The following is a 23,709-nucleotide window of genomic DNA, read 5'->3' on the forward strand; positions in this document are numbered from 1 at the left end:
GAAATGAGGAAATTGGATTAAATAGCCTTTAAAGTTCATTCCAACTCCTTATTTATGATTCTAAATTCAATTACCTTCTCTCAGCTCTCACAGTCATGGATTTGTAATAATCTAACTGGTCTCCATGCTCCTAATCTCCCTTTCTAATCTATCCTTCACATTGCTACCAAAAAAATCCTCCTAATGCATGACTTCTATGAGTTATTCCCCATAAACTCAAACTCTTAAACCTTCAGAAGCTCCCTTATTACATACTCTATATTTCAGCCAAACCAGATTACTAGCTGTTCTCCAATCAACATCCTCCATGTCTAGAATGGTCTGTCTTCACATCTCTACTTGTTGAAATTCTTCCCTTCTTTCTAGACTAAACTCAGGTGATGTTCCTCAAAGAGTTTTTCCCTGATCCTTCCCAGGTAGAGGTAAATTACTCCTTCTTGGAATTTCATGCTTCTCTGGTTGACTCCTCCTAGCCTATGATCTTATTGTAAGATATTATATTTATTTGTACATGCATCTCAACACCCCGATAGACTGTAAGCTCCTTGAGGCAGGGAGTGAATCATTTTCTATTTTTATATCTCCTGTACCTAGTACAGTGCCTTACATATAGTGGGTAATTGACCAATGTTTGTTGAATTGAGTTCCTTGGGTAAATAGGTGATCCTTGTAAAAGAAGTCAGCGCTAAAGACGACCAGTGCTTTTTTTGGGACAGCAAAAAACTAGAAACAAAATGGATGCTCATTAATCGGAGAATGGCTAAACAAAACCGTGTCGTATGAATGACTGGAATATAGTTGTTTAATTGTTTCAGTCATGTCCGACTCTTCGTGACCCCACTTGGGGTTTTCTTGGCAAAGACTGGAGTGGTTTGCCATTTCCTCCAGCACATTTTACAAATGAGGAAACTGAGGCAAACATGGTTAAGTGACTTGACCAGGGTCACATAGCTACTAAGTGTCTGAGGCTAGATGTGAAGTCAGGTCTTCCTGACTCCATGCCCGGCATTCTATCCACTGCACCATCCATCTGCCAAACAGGTATAAGAACCAATGAATGTGATGAATAAAGAAGCCTGTAACACTTACATGAAGAGACTGAAAGTAAACAAAGCCAAGAACACAATATACATGATAACTACAGCAATGTAAATATATGACTACTATAAAATAATCGCAAATGAATGTTGCAAAGTTATAAAGAACAAGCTTGACCCAAAAAAAGAGATATAAGAACACATCTCCCTTTCTACGCCTTTGCAAAGCTGGGGCGGGGCGGGTCCATGAGTATAAAACATTGTATATATATATATATATGTTAGGTATATACATATGTATATATATGTATATACATATATATATATACACACACACACACATATATATATGTTTTGTTGAATTTTTTCCTTCTTTTTCCTTTAAAAAATATCATAATAGATGGCTGTCTGGGAGGAAAGAAGGGGAGGATACAATGACAAATCTAACCAATATAAAAAATAAAGACATAAATTTTTTTTTTTACAAATTTTTTTTTTCTCCTTCTCCCTCCTGACTTCTCTCCCCAAGACGGCATGCAATCTGATATAGGCTCTACATATACATTCCTATTAAACATATTTTCACATTAGTCATGTTGTAAAGAAGAATTAGAACCAATAGGAGGAACCACAAGAAAGAAGAAACAAAACAAAACAAAAGAGCAAATAGTATGCTTTGATCTTCATTCCAACTCCATAGTTCTTTCTCTGGATGTGGATAGCATTTTCCATCATGAGACTTTTAGAGATGTCTTAGAACCTTGCATTACTGAGAAGAACTAAGTCTATCAAAGTTAGTCATCGCAGAATGTGGCTGTTTCCGTGTACAACGTTCTCCTAGTTCTGCTCACTTCACTCACCATCAGTCCATACAAGTCTTTCCAGGTTTTTCTGAAGTCTGCTTATTCATCATTTCTTATAGCACAATAGTATTCCATTACATTCAAGATATAAATTTTTAAAAAAATTTAATAGTACCAATGCTGCATTATCCACCATCATCACTGTACCTTTCCTGTTCATTCCTTGTTTATGTATGCATGAGATGGCTTAAAAAAAAGGGGGGGGGCAGCTAGGTGGCACAGTGGATAGAGCACCGGCCCTGGATTCAGGAGGACCTGAGTTCAAATCCAGCCTCAGACACAACACTTACTAGCTGTGTGACCCTGGGCAAGTCACTTAACCCCATTGCCTAACTAAAAAAAAAAAAAAGACACTTTTTTAAAAGTTAGACATCAATTCAGGCCTTAAATAACAATGTATAACTTTGGCCCATTCACTACCAGAATGGAGACCATTCTAAGCAATCAGACCATCGACATCCTAGACAATGTTGACATCTCTCTTAAGGGTTGGACAGTTATTGTGAAGGGGCCCAGAGGAATCCTATGCAGGGATTTCAACCATATCAATGTTGAGCTCAGTTTCCTTGGAAAGAAGAAAAAAAAGGCTCCAGGTAGACAAGTGGTAGGGAAATCGAAAAGAACTTGCAACTGTACGCACAATCTGTAGTCATGTACAAAACATGATCAAAGGTGTTACCCTGGGTTTTTGTTACAAGATGAGGTCTGTGTATGCTCACTTCCCCATCAATGTTGTTATTCAAGAGAATGGCTCACTTGTCGAAATCAGAAATTTTTGGGGTGAAAAATATATCCAAAGAGTGCACATGAGACCAGGTGTTGCTTGTGCTGTTTCTCCAGCCCAAAAAGATGAGTTAATTCTTGAAAGAAATGATATTGAACTTGTATCAGACTCAGCTGCCTTGATTCAACAGGCCACCACAGTCAAAAACAAGGATATCAGAAAATTTTTAGATGGCATCTATGTTTCTGAGAAAGATACAGTGCAACAAGCTGATGAATAAGTTGGAAAAGATGCCAAAGGCCATTTCCCAAGGAGTCAACACTTATTCAGATGTCAAAATAAAAATAATTTTTGCCAAAAAAAATAACAACGTATGACAATAACATAAAAGATGTCCTGAGCCAATTTGTTTAAAGTGCCAATTAAATGAGCTACCTCTGGAGCTTTCAACCATATCCCCAGGGTGTCGAGGCAGAGCCATCGGCATTGCCTTCTCAGAAATGCAGCAAAGGGAAAAAAAAAAAAAAAGATATGCAGCCTAGGCTATGTCTGAATGGCCTGCTCGTCACAGACTCACCTGGACTGGACAACAGCAACAGACTCTGAGCCGTTAGCAAAGGCACCAAATGTAACTAAAGTGCACAGGATATCTGAGTGGGAGGGAAAACACAGACACAGGACTGCGATTCCCTGGCTGCCTGACTTGCAGGCAATGCAGACATAGCAGTCATTACCCTTCCCAAGTCCCAGAGGCATATGTGAGTCTGAATCTGGCTCTGCAATATAATCAGCTCCACCAAAATGTACCATAGTTTCATCCAGCCTAATTATCCACTGCAGCAGCCATGGCTCTTCCTCCTCCTTAAATCTCTCCATTACCCCCCCCCCATAAAATAATAATGTTTACTCTAGTCACAGTGCTGACAGAATGCTACAGATACTAAGTGCTATGAGTTCAGAGAATGAAGAGAATGCTATGTGCTAATGGGCTCAAAGTAGAGTTCCTGATGGCTGAACAAATTAGGATACATTAATGTAATGGAATACAATTGTGCCATAAGAAATGATAAAGGGGACAGTTTAAGAGAAACTTGGGAAGACTTGTATGAACTGATGCAGAGGGATGTATGAAGAAACTTGAAAACAATTTATGCAATAATACCACTGTAAAAATAAACAACTTTGAAATCTTCAAGAATTTTGATAAATGCCATGACCAACCATAATTCCAGAGGACTAAAGATGAAAGACACTACCCACTTCCTGACAAGAGAGATGATAGGCTCAAGGTACAGAAGGAAACTTATATATTTTGGAAATAATCAATTCAGGAATTTTTTTTTCATTATGCATATTTGTTATGAGAATTTGTTTTCCTTTCTTTTTTTCAATGGTGGGGATTGGGGGGCAATTTTTTTGTTCATTGAAAATGTAAAATTTCATTTTAAAATACTCTAAAATGTTAAAAAAATGATCCAAAGTAAGTTTCATGAAGAATCAGTTTTTTTGAGCTATGCTCTAAAGGATGGATAGGATTTATATGCAGACAAAAAAAAAAAACTATTTTCTAGAAGAATAGGCAACACATTGGGAGAAAGAATATCTATTTATGGTATATTTAGGGGAAAGCATGTAGACCAACTTGACAGGAACCAAGGGTTCATGTAAAGATAATGGAGTTGGGGGAAGAAATAAACATTTTTATAGCACCTACTATGTGCCAGGCACTTTACAAACACTATCTTGCTTTATCCTCACAATAACCCTATGAGATGGGGGCTGTTCTTACCCCCGTTTTACAGTTGAGGAAACTGAGGTTAAGTGATTTAACCAGGGTTATATTGCTAGGAAGTATTTGAGGCTGGATCTGAACTGAGGTCTTCCTGACTCCAGGTCCAGTGTTCTACCTACTCTGTCACTTAGATAATGAGATAATGTTGGTACCATTATATGAAGAATGTTGAACACTAGGATAAGGAGTTTGGACCTTACTTATTCTGGAGACGTTTTCACCATCAGATATTTTTCAGACAAGCCCCTGTTTCTGTAGAAGTCAGAATTCAGATATTTTGCCTAGGTTGGGGTATGGAAAAATTGTCTCTCTCTCTCTCTCTCTCTCTCTCTCTCTTTTAAATTCTCCTGCTATAAATTATAAAATTTGGCCCCCGATTTTTTAGATTTATCCAAAGTGTGTTGTTGCCTTGCCAATCTGATTTAAAATAGAAGAGGAATGAGAGTCTGAGTGACTTAAATCAACCAGTTCTGATGCTTTCAGAATAGACAGAAGGAAAGATACATGGCTTTCCTCATACTTTTAAAAAGGACAACATTGTCATTTTTGACCTGCCAGGTTCCTGCTATGAACCAAAGAAAGGTTTTTTTATGAATATAGAAAAAAAACACCATTGATCATATATAGGACTTTTTATCTCTGCCTACATGGGTGCTAAGCCATCAAGTGGGATAATATTTGTTAAGAGCCTAGCCCAGTCCCTGGCACATAGTAGGTGCTTAATAAATGCTTGTTTCCTCCCTTGCATCACAATTGGTCATTTTTCAGGCAAAAGGACACATATGCCATGTCAAGTTGATGTATTGGGTGAAAGAGCCAGACCTTCCTGTTTGAAGGAGTGCCCTAAGTTATCTTCCTCATCAGCCCACCACAAAACCGGAAATTGCTGCCCCCAACTCATTTTCTTGGGTTCAAATACTAAGGGCTTTGCTAAAAGGCAAATGTTTTATGTAAAAGCCTATATTTAGGGTGTAGCGAACTAGAGGAACTTCCCCAGACTTCACGTTTTGTGTGGTCCAGTGGCTAGAGAAATGAATTATCTTAGATTTTTTTTCTCTCTCTCATTCCCCACACCCAATCATTGCCAACTCCTACTAATTCTAACTCTATAACATTTGTCACACGTGCTTCCTTCCCACTATATGTACCAATGTAGGTATATGCCTCCTTCTCACTGTATGTACAAAGCCACTACCATGGTTAGGACCCTCATTTGCTCTCACATGGACTATTTTAGCAGCCTCTTAGCTAGGCTCCCAGCTTTTAGTATTTCCCTCCTCCAATCCATCCTTTACTGAGCTGCCCAAATCATATGTATGGATCAGACCATGTTACTCCCTATTCTAAAACCTTTATTGCTAACCTTCATTGGCTACGCAAAATACAATCTCTTTATCCTGGCATTTAAGGCCCACCGTAGCCTGATACCTTTACCCCCTTGACGACTCTATTTCATGTTACTCCTTTCCCATACTTTGTTATAGCCAAATTTACTACTAATTGTTCCCCAAATCACCACTCAGCTCTGTTTATTCATACAGTAATGTATCCTCCTCATCCCCACTTTCAGGATTTTCCTCTTCTTTCAAGAAGGAAGGGGAATAAACATTTATATAGCATCTACTATGTGCCACACGCTTTTTTTTTTTTTGCAAATATCTCATTTGATTCTCATAATCAAGGTAGGTGCTTATTATTATCCCCCATTTTACACTTGAGGAAACTGAGGCAAACAGAGGTTAAGTGACTTGTGCACAGCCAGTCACATAGCCAATGTTAGTGGCTAGATTGAAATTTAAGTCTTTCTGACTCCAGATATTTTGCTACTAGCTCAGTTCTGATATCTTTGTCTCCTATATTAAACCCTGCTTCAACACTTCCTAACTAGATGACCCTGGACAAGTCAATGAACCTCCATGAGCCTTAGGTTCCTCATCTGTATTGTTATTATGAGAATAAAAAAATGATGTTGCATATAAAGTATTTTACAAACCTTAAAGGACTATATAAATGCCAGTTATCATTATTAGTGGGGGAGAATGCGACATACATTCCAATGAAACTTGGATCTCATTTGAATTGTTCCTTCTAAACCTGTAATTTCCAATCCATACACGCTCACCTATCCTGTACTGCTCTTGTCCAGAATCTCCCAGAAGTTCATCACAGGGGTAGGGCCCTCCCAGCTTGTTACCCCAAGGTCTTTCTTGCTTCCTCCAGACACCTCAAGGTTACCACTGAAGCCCTCTGGCTGCCCACTTGCCATTCCTCATTGATGTCACTTGACCAGTTCACCTTCTTTTCCTTTGATCCATTTTTGTGATTGACAGATACCAGGTAATGTGAAGGGGGTGGGGGGAAAAGTACTGAGGGGATCAGGGAAGATTTCATAGAGGAGGTGACATCTAAACTTGAGCCTTGAAGGACGATAAGGATGCTGAAAGGCATGGCAGAGGAAATATGAATGGATGGACAAATGGAAAAAGTATTTATTAAGCACTTTAGTATATGCTAGGCATCATGCTAAGCGCTAAAGATACAAATATAAGCTAACAAGACAGTCCCTGTTCTCAAGAAGCATACATTCTAATGGAAAAGATAACACATAAAGTGAAGCTAGAAGGCAGTGGGGGAAGATGTTAACAGAAGAATGTTTGGAAATAACCAGGAAGAGTCATGGTGGCCAGATTCCAAGAAAGACAAAGTATCAGAGCCTAGGGTCCCAGAGGCAGGGTCTAAGTTCTGGTGATTGGAAATCTACCAAGTAATTAATTCTGCAGTAGAGTTAGCAGAGGTCCAAAATTCCAAGTGGCCTGGCAGCATAGAATACAGCATGTCGATATGTACTGTTGAACAACCTGAAATACATTACAGAGTCTTCTGTCCTTTTGTTTCAGAAAATGCCGTTGAGCACGATCTATTCTGGAGAACACAAATTAGTAAAAGGTAATTATATATTAAAAGTATTTTCTAGTCGTGGAAAGTTTGAGGGTTGCTAGTCTGATCACACATAACTATTTGACTTATATGAAGTAAGGATTAAGGAAGAAAGAAGGAATGAATTACTGCAAGAGACCTTTCCAAGTGCCCCTCACTGACCAACTAGTGACCTCCCTCTGAGATTATCTTTAATTTACCTTAAATATATCTTGTATGGACAGGATGTTTCCAAGTTGTCTCCTTCCCCCATTAGAATGTGAGCTCCTCCAATATGGGGACTGTCTGGGGGCTCTCTTTGTACTCCCAGGGATAACTCAGTGCCTGGCACATAGGCATTAGTGAATAAAAGCTTGCTGATAGCCTGATTATGGGTGGAAATTCACTTTAAATGTAAATAGTAGTAAACATGTTGGTTAGCTTTTGTAATTTAAGTTAAAAACAGTGAAATAATTTGTGTAATAATAATCAGTGAAATTTGAGTAATAAGATTTAGTTATCAGAGGGCCTTAGCTCTCATAAGCTCCACCAGTTACTTGGGGACTGGGCAAGTCACTAAACTTCTCTGAGGCCTCAGTTTCCTCAAGTGTAAAATGAGGAAGCTCAATCAAACCATCAACAAGTTATTCCACGCCAGGCACTGTTGTAGGCTCTGGGAGTACAAAGATAAAAGTGAAATAGTGCCTGCCCTCAAGGAGTTTACACTCTATAGGAGGAGATAGGGAGAGAGACAGAGACAGAGAGACAGAAACAGAGAGAGACAGAGAGAGACATAGACAGAGTTATCTACAAAATATATATTATACAATAAATACAGGATAATTTGGAAGGGGCAGGCATCTTATACAATAAATACAAGGTAATTTTGAAGGGCAGGGCACCATACACAATAAATACAAGGTAATTTTGAAGAGGCAGGCACAAACAGTTGGGGAGTGATCAGAATAATTGAACCAGACGACCTCTAAAGTCTCTGCCAGTTCCAAATCTATAATCCAATTTTTAAAAACATTAACATATAACCCTTCCACGACACACACAAAAAGTACCAGACCCTATAACACCAAATGAGTTATTTCCTAAACTTATCTTTCATTTCATAGAAAATAGCATGTTGGTAATTCTCTTCAGTTTAAGTCTTTCCTCTATTAATAAAATTACACATTTGAAAGAGGAAAAAAAAGTTTCATTTATCAAAATAATGAAACATATTCAACCTTTCATTTCCATTTTAGGCTCTTATTTCATAATTTTCATGGGTTAAGCTCTCCCAGAAAACTGAGCTATTGTGAAGTTAACAGCTCAGTGATTTTTCAGGGGTCAGCAAAGTTACCCAAGTATCTTGACCCTCTAAAGCCCTGGGCCTTACCACCAACTCGTTCCACAACTAGGGTCACAGCAGGTCATAAAAAGTAGGAGGGGAACCAGACTCCCTTTGTACTAAGAGACCTGGGCCCATCAGAATCCCATTACTTATCACTGCATTTAAACCCAGGTCTCCTGGAGTTAGGAAGACTCATTGTCTTGAGTTCAAATCTGGCCTCTGACATTTACTAGCTGTGTGACTCTGGGCAAGTCACTTAACCCTACTAGCCTCAGTTTCCTCATCTGTAAAATGGGTTGGAGATGGAAATGGCAAACCACTTCCAGTATCTTTGCCAAGAAAACCCCAAATGGGGTCACCAAGAGTTAGACACAACTGAAAAACAACCAAATAACAAAACCGAATACTTATTATTGCTTGCTCTTGGATTTGAACCCAGGTCTATCTGAATCCAAGTCCAACCCTAATTTATCCATTGTAGGAACTCCACACTGTGCATGGAACCCTTACCAGGAAGAGACCCACCCATGTGGAGCAAAAGACCCCATTTGACTGATTAAAAGCCCAGCCCAAGAAAATATATCAATAATAAGAGCTAGGATTTGTATAAAATTTTAAGATTTGCAAAATGCTTACATGTTATCTCATCTGAGCCTCACAACAACTCTTTCAGGGAACATGACGTAAGTGCTAATATTATCCCTATATGGGCAGTGAGACAACTGAGGTAGAGAGAGGTTAAATGACTAGTCCAGGGTCACTTGGCTAATAAGCATCTAAAGCAGAATTGGAACTCAGGTCTTCTTAACTTTTTTTTTTTTTTTGCTTGGTGAGGCAATTGGGCTTAAGTGACTTGCCTAGGGTCACACAGCTAGTAAGTGTCTAAGGACAGATTTGAACTCAGGTCCTCTTGACTCCAAGCCTGGATCTCTTTCCACTGCACTACCTAGCTGCCCCTCTTTTTTTTTTTTAATTTATTTGGCAATTGTGGTTAAGCGACTTGCCCAGGGTCACACAGCTAGTTAAATGTCAAGTGCTTGATCTGAGGCCGGATTTGTACACAGGTCCTCCTGACTTCAGGGCCAGTGCTCTATCCACTTCACCATCTAACTGCCCCCTTCTTAACTCCTACATTTGACATTCTATCCACTATCTCACCTAGCTGCATGCCCCTCATTCAGGATCCTTATGGGTTGGAAAATTAAATCTGTAAACCCATATCTAAACAAGCCTGTATCCATTTGTACATAATTTGCTTGTTCTCTTCCCTGTCAAGAGTGTGATCTCCTTGAGAGCAGAGATGGTGTTTTTATCTCATTGTATTCCCAGCACATGCTGTACCTGGCACAGAGGAAGTGCTTAATAAATGCTTGTGCACGGATTGTAGGAAAAGGGGAGGGCACAATACAGGCTTGTTTGACTCCTGACCAGGGCTGAGGCTGCAGATCACAAATCTGATTTAACATCTGATGAGTGGCTGGGGGGTGGGGTGGTAAACTGGTCAATTCCTCGGCTTCCTTCAAGTCCCAGCTGAAATTCCACCTTTCACAGGAAGCCTTTCCTGATCCCCCTTGTTGAACAGCAAACTGACCTATTAGAGTGAGAGCTTCTTGAGGGGGTCTCTTTTGGTGTTCAGCACAATGCCTGGCACTTTTTGTTGTTGTTGAGTTGTTTTTCAGTCCTGTCCAACTCTTTGTGTCACCCCCTTTGGGGTTTTCTTAGCAAGGATACTGGAGTAGTTTGCCACATTCTTCTCCATTTCACAGTAGGTATTTAATAAGTATTTATTAACTATTGACTTGCTCATTAGAAGCTAAAGTCTCTGAGGGCAGGGACAGAGCTATTGCCTCTCTCACTGCCCAGCACAGTGCCTGGCACATAGCAGGCATTTAATACATGTTTATTTACTTTCTTATTAGAAGGTGAGCCCCCTGAAGGCAGGGACAACGCTTTTGCCTCTCTTGGTGCTCAGCACAGTGCCTGGCACATAGCCGGCATTGTATACGTGTTTACTGACTTTCTGACTAGAAGGTGAGCCCCCTGAGGGTAGGGACAGCGCTTTTGCCTCTCTCGCTGCCCGGCATGGTGCCTGGCACATAGCAGGCATTTAATACATGTTTGACTTTCTTATTAGAAGGTGAGCACCCTGAGGGCAGGGACAGCGCTTTCGCCTCGCTCGCTGCCCGACACAGTGCCTGGCACACAGCAGGCGCTCCACAAACGCCGCGGCCGGACTTCGGGAGGCCCCAAGCTCTTGCCGGACGCTCGCCGACTCCTCTGGCCAGCGCTGGGGCCCCATGACACGACGCGGACCGGACGTGTAACGAGCGGCTCCCGAGCGGGTTGACCTGCGCACCCAGCGAGCTCCCGCAGGCAGAGCAGGAACAAAGCGCGCAGAGCGTCCGGGGGAGGGAGGGAGAGGAGGAGGAGGAAAAGGAGGAGGGAGGAAGGACCGCCGCCGGCTGCTGCGGCTGGAGGAGGAGGAGGAGGAGGAGAAGGAGGAGAAGGAGGAGAAGGAGGAGAAGGAGGAGAAGGAGGACTAGGAGGAAGAGGAGGGGGGCGGGCGGAGGGCGGAGGGCAGGGAAGGGAAAGAGAGGAAGAAGTTCAGAGCACCGCAGCCGCGGCAGCCGGGCGCGCACCGCGGGAGAGCCGGGAGAGGCCGGCAGCGCGCGGCCCGCAGCCGGGCTCGCTCGGTGCCATGCATTAAATGAAGCGGCCGCCGGGCTCCTGCGGCTGAGTTAGCGCCGCCCGAGCGCTCGGGGCCCCGGAGGCGGAGGCGGCAGCGGCAGCGCAGGAGAAGCAGCAGCAGCAGGAGCGGCCGCCGCCCCCGGAGCGCCGCGGCCCAGCCCTAGCCGCCCCAGCGGCCCCCTCCGGGAGCCGGCCTCGGCCGAGTCCAGCCCGGGAGCGAGCGGAGCAGCCGGGTCAGTCCCGGGCCGGAGGAGCCGCCCTCCAGCCATGGCGACCAAGGTGAGGCGGGGCCGCGCGAGCCGGGCCGGGGGACAGGACGCCGGCCAGACCCCGCGAGGGCCCGGCCCAGGGAGGGGGAGGGGGAAGGGGGAAGGGGAAGGGGAGGAGGACGGGGCCGGGGCGGCTTCCCCTAGCGGGGAGCCACGCTGACACCCCTTCCCCCCAGCACTCCCCCCTCCCCAGGGGGGCGGTGTCCCGGGGGTTCGGGGTCCGGCGGTGCCTGGCCGAGGGGGGAGTTCAAGGGCGCCCCTGAAAGAGGAGGGAGCAGAAGAGCTGCGCCCCCTCCCCAAGGTGGGGAAGGAGGCCTCTCCTGCCCTGGAAAGTTTTCACCTGAGTGTTAGTTTCCTCTCCGCCCTAGAAGGGAAAAGGAAGGGGAAGGGGGAAGGGAGGAAGGCTAAAGTCCCCGGGAGCGGGCCGGGAACGTCATTCCCCGGGGCTGGAGCCCTGGGGGCGCGCGGGACCACTCCCCCCTTCCCCACCCCACCCCGGTGCCCGAGGCTCTTAAGCAGCCGCTTGCCCCGGGCACCCCAGACCAATGCCCCAAATGTTGGGCTTCCAAAGTTTGCAGCTTGCATAAAGAGAGGAAAACTAAAATGAAACACGACGCAAGTCAGCGTCCTTCGTGTCTGGGTACTTTTCCCATTTTGTTATTGCCACATTTTTCGGTGCCTCGGATAAAACGTAAGGGAAATGACTGCTCTCTTTGGCGTATACGTTGAATTATGTTGGAAAAAGTCACAGGATCTGATTATTTGGTGGAACTTTGACTCACAAATGGTCCTTTTCCAAAAAGGGCTTCTTGTCCTAATAATGTCATGTTGGCTAAATGAGGAGACGGGTTTTGCAATCGGGGTTATGTAAACAACTCTGTTCAGTCCCTCCTTTACCTAGGTATTTATCTTATTGAAAATAGGCGCAGGTAAACCGTTTATCATTGATAGGGCCATCTGGGGGGTAGTCCATTTAGGAGATAGTGACAGTATGGTTGACAAAACTTGGAGCATGGATGTCCCGGTTTGGTTTTTTCTTTTGAGTTTTTCTAGTGGTCACTATATACTTTTGTAGCTTTTGACCATATTATTACTTTTTTTTTGCATTAGTAATAATAGTGAAATGATGAAAATTTTGGTAATATTCTGAAAAATTAAAATTGTTCAATTACAGTTAACTTTTTTACTTACTAAACCATGAACTCCAAGTGGGGACTTGATTTAAACTTTATTACCGCCCTCCTTCCTTAATTCTCCAGACTAGGTGTTTAGGAAATGTTGGAATTGAATTGATTATCTGTTTAATAATATTTACAATTTATATGGAATCTGCTGTCTTCCTAGCACTGTACTAAGGACTTCACAATTACTATCTCATTTCTTTCTCACTTCAACTTTGAGAGGTGGGTGCTATTATTATCCTCATTTTACATTTGAGGAAATTGAGGCAAACAGGGTTAAGTGACTTTCCCAGAGTCACACAGCTAGTGTCTCAGGCTGGATTCAACTCAACTCTTCCTGCCAGCATTCTATCCACTGTGCCACCTAGCTGCCCATATATTAGATGTATTTATATAAAAGGTGCAGATTATGGCCCAAGGAACTTGTTACACATTGTAATTGAAATCATTTTTTACTGTTACTATAAAACACACTATTCCCTAGTTTTATTAGGTGTAATCATTCAGCTTGCTGTCTTTTTAATGTAAACATTAATTTGTGTTGACCTCTAAAAACAAAACTTAATATTCAGCACAAAGATTTCCAAAGAAAGCTGAAATTGTTATGATGCCAGACATTCCAGAAATTCAGCGACATGTTCTGTCCACCAATCCCAGAACTTTAAAAGGTAGCACAGAGAACTAGACTTAGTAATGAAATATTAGTGTGCTGTATCCTGAATATCCTTTTGCATTGAAATAAATAAATTCAGATTTAACTATTCACAAGTACACCACACTTTATACCAAAACTTGAACTTAATTTTTTTCAAAAGTTCAGAATATTTGGTTTGGATATTTGTGTGTGAGTACACCCATGCTAAACTTTGGTGTGGTTGTGTACTGATTAGGCAGAGCTAAAATAGTTAAATACTTGTAATAATTTGGTTATCTACAGCATTCAGAAGGCAAATTTCTGTATTCTCTCTGATAAAAGTTTTTTTTCTCTACCCCCAGTCATTAATCCACATTGTACTAATTCCATGTTTTCACTGGAACACATTTCTGTCTAGAAGAAAAATATTAATGATTACTCTTCATATAAAATATCAGTTACTGCAGGGAAGCTCTTACTTGACTTTGCATTTTTCCCCCTCTTACTTTCCCAGTGAATAATGGTGGGTTCTTCACATTGGAGAAGTTTTGTTTTCTTTATCCATCTCTCAATTTTGAGGAAGGCTTAACTTTGGATATATCAAAGACCAGAATTGTTATGAAACCAAATATTGATGTCACTATTGAGTACTGGTCTCGGTATTCAAAGTGGGGAGTACTAAAGCAGAACCCCAGATTTAGGACTTTGCACAGGTGGATTTTTTTAAACTACTACATTCGATCATTATGTGCTTATAGCTTATATATATGTATATGTACACATATGTTTGTGTAGGTGTATATATACACATGTATGTATATATAAATGTATGGGAGGGTGTAGTTCAGGGCATAGCATGTTGGACCTGGAGTCAGGAAGACCTGAGTTCTAATCCTGCCTCAGACACTTAACTAGCTTTGTGACCCTTGGACAAGTTACTTAACCTCTCTCAGCCTTGGTTTCCTCATCTGTGAAATGGGGATGATACTAGCACCTACCTTGAAGGGTTGTTTGAAGATGAAATGAGATAGCACATGTAATTGTTGTTGTTCAGTCATTTTAGTCATGGCTCTTTGTGAGCCTATTTGGGTTTTCTTGGCAAAGATACTAGAGTGGTTTGCCATTTCTCTCTTCAGTTCATTTTGCAGATGAGGAAGCTGAGGCATATTTGACTTGTTGGATTTGAACTCAGCTCTTCCTAATTCCAGGCCCATCGATACCTCCACTGTGCCACTTATCTGCCCCTGTAAAGGGCAAAACTTAAAAGTACTGTGTAAATGCTAGCTTGCTATTTAATCAACAGAAAAACAAATGCTTTTGTTTCAGTTATCCAGATATTTCAGGTAGTATGGTTTCCCCTACAGGCAGTTAGGTGGCATAGTGGATAGAATGCTAGACCTGGAGTCAGAAAGACTCCTCTTCCAACCTCACACACTTATTAACTGTGTGGCCCTGGGCCAGTCACTCAAGCCCGTTTACCTCAGTTTCCTTATCTGTCAAATGAGCTGGACAAGGAAATGGCAAACCACTTAAGCATCTTTGCTAAGAAAACCCCAAATGGGGACATGAAGAGTGGAACACAGTTGAAAAAAGTAACAGGAACACGGTTCCTCTACCTCTAGATTTTCTGTCATTGTCTCGGTCCCCTGTCTTGCTCTGTCAGCATTATTGACACAGCCCTAATTTCTGTGTGCTGCTTTTGTAGTCTTGTACTTTTCATTACCTTTCTGCATGTTTAGGATCATTTAATTCAGAGTAAATTTGTTACTCAGTTTAACATTAATAAGGGTGGTTTTTAAATTTGTTGGGGATATTTCTGATCTTAGCATACCAAGAGTAGAATAAAAGAAAATAAAATTTAGGAATAATATTGACATTTTTTTTCTCTCAGGTTAATTGTTTGCATAATTTTGAAGTATTATTGTCTTATTATTTCTTTGTTCCTACATCCATTCCCAAACGGAAGGCCAGTGTAATAGTTCATTATAACAGGGACTAGAATATGCTGTACCATGAATGAATGAAAAAGCATTTATTAAGCCTTTTGTATATATGCCTGCGCTCAAGGAGCTTACATTCATTTGGATGGTGAAGTAGGAGAATGGTGCCCGGGGATGGGCACTCTGAAATTTCCTGGCATGGTGGATGTGGCCTTAGGGAAATGCATCCACATACCACCCCTGCCCCGTTTTCAGGAGAATCAGCAGAGTTGATTTGATCCTGATTTCAAATCTGGAGGGGAAGAGAGGATGTTCCTGAGATGAAAGGGTTAAAATCTCCAGGGTATGAGCTTTAGGCAAGACAGCTGGCACGACCTGGGTAAGGTGAAGACGTTGATAAATAAAGCTAGTGACAAACTTGATCAGATTTCTGCTATCATACGCTGTTAGGTAGCATGGTAAAATTTAGCAAGCTTTTCTCATTCTTTGTATTTTCATCCCCAGGCCTGGGGGCTAGTACAGTGCTTGGCACATTAGTAGGTGCTTAAGAGAGGCAAAGTTGATTGAATGATCTTTTGAGGTGGGCCCATTTCACAGAGAAATAAAGTGACTTGATCACATAGCGAATGAATGAATATCAGAGGCAGTATAAACCCAGATCTACAGTCTAGGGCTCTTTGCAGTGGTAGGTTTTTAAACTTCCAACATCAGCAAAAAGTTTTACTGTAGTTGAATGACTAATTCATATGAGGAACTTGTTAGTAAATGAAATGTTGATTGTATGAAAAAATGTCATTTTAAGAACCATCAGGAGCTGTTTTTGCAGATGTTGCAATATCCTCAAAAACATTTTTTTAAAAGTTGCTGAGAGTTTATGCATGTAATTGAACACAGCGGGCACACACACACACACACACACACACATACAAACACACACACACACACACACAAAAATATACTCGTTACCCTTAGCTTTAATTTTCTTGCCAGAGTTAACCTTTGGTATCAAATGTAGATTGCTTTTGTGTTGACATAATCATGATCTAATTCTTTTTCTTTTCTTTTTAAAACATTTTTGAAGGCGTTCCTAACATTAATATTTTTTTTTTATTCCCTCCTTTTCATCCCTGGCTTTCAAAGTACAGTATTAGCCTCATGTTGTTTGTATTAAGCAGCTTGTCTCACTGAACTAAGTGGGTGTGGAATGTTGAAAATAACTAATAGGCAGTGATTGGACCACTTAAAACAACCCATGGAAATAAACACTGGGGTAATACTTTTATGCTTCTCCTAAGTAAAAGCTACCTTGTGACCAAAAATATATAATTTTGCCAGATGGCCTTAAAGATAAAACTTTGTTTCATACATTCTTCAGTGCCTTTGACTCAGCACTGATTTTGCTTTCAGAGAGGATTGTGTTTCTTAAATGTCTTTAAGAAGAAATGGAATTTATTTGTAGTACTTTGTGTGTGCCCATGAAGATGAGAGGAACCAGATTATTATGTGGACTTCATTAGGAAATGTTTTGTTGTTTGTTTGTTTTTTTAATCTGCATGGATAATTTTCTACAGTGTGTTTTCATGGTCTCATATTTGTACCTTTACCTGGACATTAACATACCTTATGGTTTTATTTTTCATTCTGTCTAAAGTACTGAAACAATTTACCTGCCTTTTTTCTCACTTAATTTGAGGAGACCTAGAGTTATTTCAATGACAATAGGGCATTGCTAAAGCAAACTCCAAAAATCTCATTGTAAACCATTTTCTTTTTTTCCACCTAGACAATTCAGTACTTCAGGAACCACTTATTAAAAAAACCCCACCAAACTTAAAGCTTATTTCTTATCAATATCTTCAGTAATATAATAATAGTGCTAGCATTTCTATAGTGCTGTAAGGTTTACAAAGCACTTTACAGATATCTCATTTTATCTTCACACAACCCTTTAAGGTAGGCGCTATTATTCATAACCCCATTTTGCACATGAGAAAAATGAGGTAGACAGAAGTCAACGTGCCCAAGGTCACACAGCTAGTTAAGTATCTGATGCCAGGTTTGAATTCATGTCTTCCAGGTACAGCCCTTTATCTATTGAGTCACCAGTTGTGAATTGTTTTGTTTATAGGCTACAAAGTGTCATATTAATTTGAGATATTAATGGATTCTCCCAAGACTGAATTCCATCTATTTGAGGAATGCTTATAAATCTAATTATTCATCCAGCAAACTGTGTCTTTTCGGCAAAGTTTCTAGGATTCTTTACAAGGAGAGAAGAAGGGGGTGGGGGAAGCAAAGCGGTAAACAGAAACAAACTTCAAACTAAAATACAGAATGGACCACCAGGCATTTATCAAACACTTACTGTCATAGACCAGGCACTGTGCTAAGCCTGGGGACCAAAAGAAAGGCAAAAACACAGAAACAGCCCCTGCCCTCATATGAAATAGTAGGCCATTTATATATTCATCCACCATCCTTAATCCCCATCAAACACCAAAAAAGCCAATTTTTTAAAGTTTCAGGTTGAACTGGGGAGCCGGGGCAGCAAAGCTGGTTCAGCTTCACTGTTGTTATCTCTCAGATTTTCTTTTGACTAATTACTTGAAGTCACATGATATACTTAATCTTCAGAAATTGTCAATGTAATGTTTGTTAGAGGATGGTATTCAATATGACTCAATTTTCCTAAGCTATTTTAAGTATCTGGAAATTGAGTCATACAGTGCATCATTACCTGCAGAGGTAGCTTTTTCAATAAGTCATACTTTTGTGGTGGTTCAGTAAGTCAGAGAAACCTTTGATGTTTTTTTGGGTGAGTTATTCAGGCAGGTTGAAGACTCCACTCTTAGGATTTCTGCAGGTTGAAAGAAGCCAGGTTTTGTGGTAAAGAGCTCTTCTCCATTTGGAGTTAGAGGATCTGAGTTTGAGTTCCAGCTCACTTTTAACCTGTGTAACTTTGCGGGAATTACTTTAATTCTGGCCTTTAGCTGCCTCATGTGACAAATGAGAGGTCAGCTTAGATGACCTGCAGAGTCCCTTTAGTTCTAAACTGTGATAGGATCTCAGGTTCTTCATGCTCAGGAGGTATCCTTATAAAACCTCATAAATTTGACTTAATCTTATGTCTTATTTCAAAATAATCTCCTAAGACTCTAGTCATTTTTTTTAGGCAATGTATTTAGGTCAGGCTGTTCACTGAAAGTTGTTAAATTTAATTCATGTAATTCTTCTTTGTTAATCACTATCTTTTAGAAAATTGATAGAATTTTTAGAAAATCTATAATGAAAAAAATTTAGCTTTTATCTAGTGAGACCCTCAAAAATGTGTCACATAAAAATATACATTCTAGAAACTAGATCTTTTTTTTTCATTGTGGTACATTGAAAAGAACAAGTGACTTTGTTCAGTTTTCCCTCTGAGATTTACCTGAGTAATTGGGCAAGTCACTCAACTTCTTTAGGCCTCAGTTTCTTTATCTGTGAAATGAAGGGGTTAGGGGCAGCTAGGTGGCGCAGTGGATAGAGCACTGGCCCTGGATTCAGGAGGACCTGAGTTCAGATGCAGCCTCAGACACATAACAGTTACTTGCTGTGGGACCCTGGGCAAGTCACTTAACCGCATTGCCTAGCCCAAAGAAAAAAAAAAGATTCAGCCAAAAAAAAATGACAGGATTAGATTAAATGACCTGAGGTTCCTTCCAGATTGAGTTCTGTGATCGTGTGGTTTGTGTTATAAGCAGATTTCTGTACTTTTACATTTCCAATTAGGTTAGATTAAATAATTTATTAAATTTGATTTATGTGCCAGGCACTAAGTGCTAAACACTGAGAATACAAATAAAAGCAAAAAGAAAAGATAGTCCCTGCCCTCAAGGAGCTTACATTTTAACAGGAGAACATTTCCCATAAAAGGAAGCTGAAAAAAAGAAGTTGAGGAAGGCCACCTATGCAGTTCTGGACCTTTGCTTGGTTAAATGTTCTTATGACTGGCTTAGGTACTTCCTCATATGGAGGTTCCAAGGGGAAACTTGCTCACTGTTGGGGAGGTGGCAACAGAGAACCTCCAAAGTCTCTGAGGTAGAAGTAGAAAAGTCTGGGGAGTCTAGAGCTTACTTCTGGGTTAGATTATATGGAAAATAAAATACTGTTAGCAAGAGCAGAAACATAGGAATTTTTGCTCTTTCAGTCCTGTCCAACTCATCGTAACCCCATTTGGTGTTTTCTTGGCAAAGCTACTGATGTGGTTTGCCATTTCCTTTTCTAGCTCATTTTACAGATGAGGACACTGAGGGTTAAGTGACTTGCCCGGGTCACACAGTTGTGTCTGAGGCCAGATTTGAAATCAGGAAGATGACTGACTGCAGACCTGGCATTCTATCCATTGTACTGCCTTCCAGAGGATCAGTAATGATAATTATTCACATTTATATATGACTGTAAGCTTTACAAAGTGCTTTCCTTATAATACAACCTTGTAATGTATAGGTATTGCAAGTACTGTGATTCCCATATTCAGATTAGGAAACAGAAATTCAGGAAGAATAAATAACTTGTTGTATAACTAGTGAGTTAGAGCAAGAATTTGAAATTCTTTTTTTTATTCATAACTTTTCATACAAGTCTAGTCATCTATCAATGAAAAGATTAACACATTCAACATTACAAAACATCAGCTTGAACTCCTAGTTCCTCAATCTGGTCAATTCCCATGATCTGCTTCTCCAAGTTTCTTACCCATGTAGAGGTATGACCAAACCTTTGATCTTACCATCACCTGTAACATGTTCCACTTCCCATGTTCAAGAATTCTAAAATTAATTTGTTTGTTTATGTCATCTTTTATCATTCCATTTCTGCCTATGATTTACTACTCTCAAACCTATTTGTTCTCATTGTAACTTCCAGTTTCTTATAACCCTGAGAATTGTCCCAGGCCATTCCCTCTGCTTTGTCTCCACTGTCCTCCCTAACCTGAACAATGATTGATCTTACTTTTCTCAACTCTCTGAAATCTGGCTTCTGATATCATTCAACTGCGGTTTTCTCTCCAAAATTACCAATTTGCCAACTAATGCTGTTTTTTTCCAATCCTCATTCTTGACCTCTTTGCAGCATTTGACATGGCTGATCACCTACTCCTGAATATTCTGGGTTTTCATCCTATTGTTGTCCTCTTTGGATCCTTCTTCCCAACTGACTGATCTTCCATTGTCTCTTTAGTTGTATCTTCATCTGAGGCTGCATCTTGGGCCCTCCTTTTTTGTCTTTACTTTCACTTAGTGTTCTCATTGGCTTCTGTCAGTTCAATGGTCATTTGTATGCAGGTGATTCCATATCCGTATATCTCACCCAAGTCTTTCCTGTGCTCCATCCACTCACACCATATCAATTGAATACGGACATTTCAAACTGAGTGCTTCCATGAGCATCTCAAATCCAAGGTGGCATCAACAGAACTCATTCTCCTCCCTCCTCCTGCCAAAGAGGGCTCCACCATCTTTCCAGTTACCCAGGTTCACAACCTTGGTTATGCTCGTAGGTTCCTCACTCTCACTGCACGTATCCAATCAGTTGCCATATCTTGTTGCCATCCCTACTACAGTATTTCTCACATGCATCCCCTTCCTTCTACTGAGCCATCACCCTAGTTCAGGCCCTCAACACCTCAATCTGGACTACTGAGATTACCTCTTCATTTGTTTCCTTTCCTCCAGAATCACTTCACTCCAATTCTTCCACACCATTGTCCAACTGGTTTTTGTAAAAGTGCAGATCTGACCATGTCACTCCCTCACCCGGTAAAATCTACTCCCTGTTGCCTGTAGGATCAAATATAAACACAGCTGGCATTTAAAGCTTTTTACAACATGCTTCCTTCCCATCTTTTCAGTCTTATATTACCCTTCTCTAAGTACTCTGTGGTCTATTCCAGGGATTGGAATGGCAAATTCCATTACCAGTGGACCAAATCTGCCTAAGAGCCAGGAATGTTGAGTTTTTTTTACATTTTTAAATAAAATTTTATTGTATTTAAAAATGTAAATACCATTCTTAGCTCATGGGTAGGTGGTGGGCCACGTCTGGCCCTGTAACCACAGTTTGCCGATAGCAGTACAGGAATATTTGTTAACCCAGTGCTCTCATCTGCCATCTTCATTCCTTTGTACCAGCATTCTCTCATGCTGAGAATACTCATCTTTCTAACCTCTCCCTATTAGAATCTCCAGCTTCCTTCAGGACTTAGCTCAGATTCCCATAGCTTCGAATGTCTTCCTCCCTCAGATTACCATTTATCTACTCTATGTGTATCTCATATGTACCTCTTGATATACATTTGTCTCCCCAGTTAGAATGGAAGCTCCTTGAGAGCAGGGACTACTTTTGTTTTTCTTTGTATCCCCAATAATTAGTACCTTGTCTGGCTAATAGTGACTGATTAGTAAATGGTTGTTGATTGATTGATCATTTCTTAACATTCTTCTGCTTTATGTTGGTTGTAGGAAAAATACTTTAAAACGTCCGTTTTGGTTTGTAATTTTCCACTTATTAGAGTAGCTGAAAATTTCAGGAAGTATCACTAATGCAGATGGCTATGGATTTGTTTGGTGGTTTGTGGTTAGGTTTTTTGGGGGGGGGGGCCAAGGAGTCCAGCCCTATGATATCATTAGTGTGTGGAAACTTCCTCCATCTATGTAGATAGTCAGATCATCTGTAATTTATGGTCTTGAAGAATGGCAAGGGGCAATGGGAGGTTAAGTAGTTTGCACAAACTCTGTGAACACTTTTGTTTCAGAAATGAAACTTGTACCCAGGTCTTTTGATGCCAGGGGTACTCTTGACGCAGTACTCCACACTTTTCTTCCTTTTGTGGTCTTCTTATGTAAAGTCTTCTTTCACTTTCTTTATGTGTATTTTTTTTCCCAACTAAATCTACTTCCTCTTTATGTGGAAGAGTCAGTCTGTGATCTATTAAGGGCCTACTGTGTGCCAGCCAAAGAGAAACACAAAAAATAGTCTTTGCCCTCAAGGATTCCCCAGTCCAATGGGGCAGATAACATGCAAACAATTATGAATAAACTACAGGATAAGTTGGAGATAATGTCAGAGGGAAGGCACTAAGATTAAGGAGGATTGGTGAAACTTAGCCAAAGGTGAGACTTCAACAGAAACTTGAAAGACCTTGGGGTTGGAGATGGTGGGAGAGAGTTGTAGACATGGGGGATAGCCAGTGAAAATGCTCTCAGTTAAGAGATAGAATGTCGTGTGTGAGGAATAGCAAGGAGGACATTGTCACTTGATGGCACAGTGGCCTGAAGGCAGGAAGACCTGAGTTTAAACTAGCCCCAGACACTTACTAACTGTGTGACCCTGGGCTAGTCACTTAACCCCTGGTGCCTGTTTCCTCAACTTAAATGGTGATAATAGCAACACCTACCTTGCAAGGGTTGTTGTGAGAATCAAATGTCATATTAATTAGTAAAGCATTTGGCACAGAGCCCGGCATGGAATATGAGCTATATAAATGCTGATTCCCTTCGCCTTCCCACCCCCAGCATGGGAGTCAGTAAGGTTTAAGAAGAATGGAAACATAGGAAGGGACCAGGTTGTGGCTGGGAGGTGTGGTGGTTAGCCCTTTCCCAAGCTTGGGGAAGTTTGTACCACTGTCCACCCCTCTTCTGGGCTTACTTGGATCATCGCTGGCAACTTGTTTTCCCTTGTGCTTTTAGACCCTCCCTGCACACGCTAGGTCCTTTCGTGCAGCATTGAATCAAGGACTTTTTAAAGACCATTTTGCTGATATGTGAGATCCACTTTGTTCTTTATTTGTCATTGAACAAGCTTTCTGAGGAGTTAGTGGTAGTTATATCTTCCAAGACTTTAAAACCAGAGAATAAATATTTTATAGTAAATGGAGTAAGGGATCCTGCAGAATTCAAACAGGGTCATATGAGTCTGAGTCATCTTAAATCGTTAAACTCAAGGGCCTCCTCTAAGAAAACACTGCCTTAAAAAAAAAAAGGTTTTAGTGATTTATAACAATATTACTCCCCACCCCTTGTAATTTTTGAGTGTTGTTTACAAGACTTTTAAAATCAAGATGAGCTGCATTTTAGGAGAAGATGAAAAGAACTTCTAACATGCATTACACTTCAAGTAACAATATTATTTCCCAATGTAGAAGTGAAATAGCAGAGAACTGGATGTCCAGAGGCATGGGTTCTGCTGGTCATTGGGACAGCGTGGCTGTAAAATGGTTTGAATGCAGTGGGGCACCTTTCTATGCACCTGGAAAGGTGTGCATGCAACGCTCAATGTT

At 40.9% G+C, this 23,709-nt stretch overlaps 1 protein-coding gene and 1 pseudogene across 2 annotated transcripts in view; both read left to right on the top strand.

Moving 5' to 3' along the window:
• The first annotated feature begins 2,324 nt into the window (after positions 1 to 2,324).
• LOC114031514 lies at positions 2,325 to 2,904 on the top strand (annotated as a pseudogene).
• An 8,663-nt stretch (positions 2,905 to 11,567) lies between these two features.
• The window catches only part of LOC114031479 (sorting nexin-9), a 131,230-nt gene continuing 119,088 nt past the window's right edge, over positions 11,568 to 23,709 (top strand). For both annotated transcript variants that reach the window (XM_027846563.1, XM_027846564.1), the window contains exon 1: positions 11,568 to 11,644. In XM_027846563.1, coding sequence (XP_027702364.1) covers positions 11,633 to 11,644 — 12 coding nt within the window. In that variant the 5' untranslated portion in view covers positions 11,568 to 11,632. The remainder of the gene's footprint in view (positions 11,645 to 23,709) is intronic.

The sequence above is a fragment of the Vombatus ursinus genome, unplaced genomic scaffold (assembly GCF_900497805.2).
Source record: "Vombatus ursinus unplaced genomic scaffold, bare-nosed wombat genome assembly UNPS02015175.1, whole genome shotgun sequence".
Taxonomy (NCBI): domain Eukaryota; kingdom Metazoa; phylum Chordata; class Mammalia; order Diprotodontia; family Vombatidae; genus Vombatus; species Vombatus ursinus.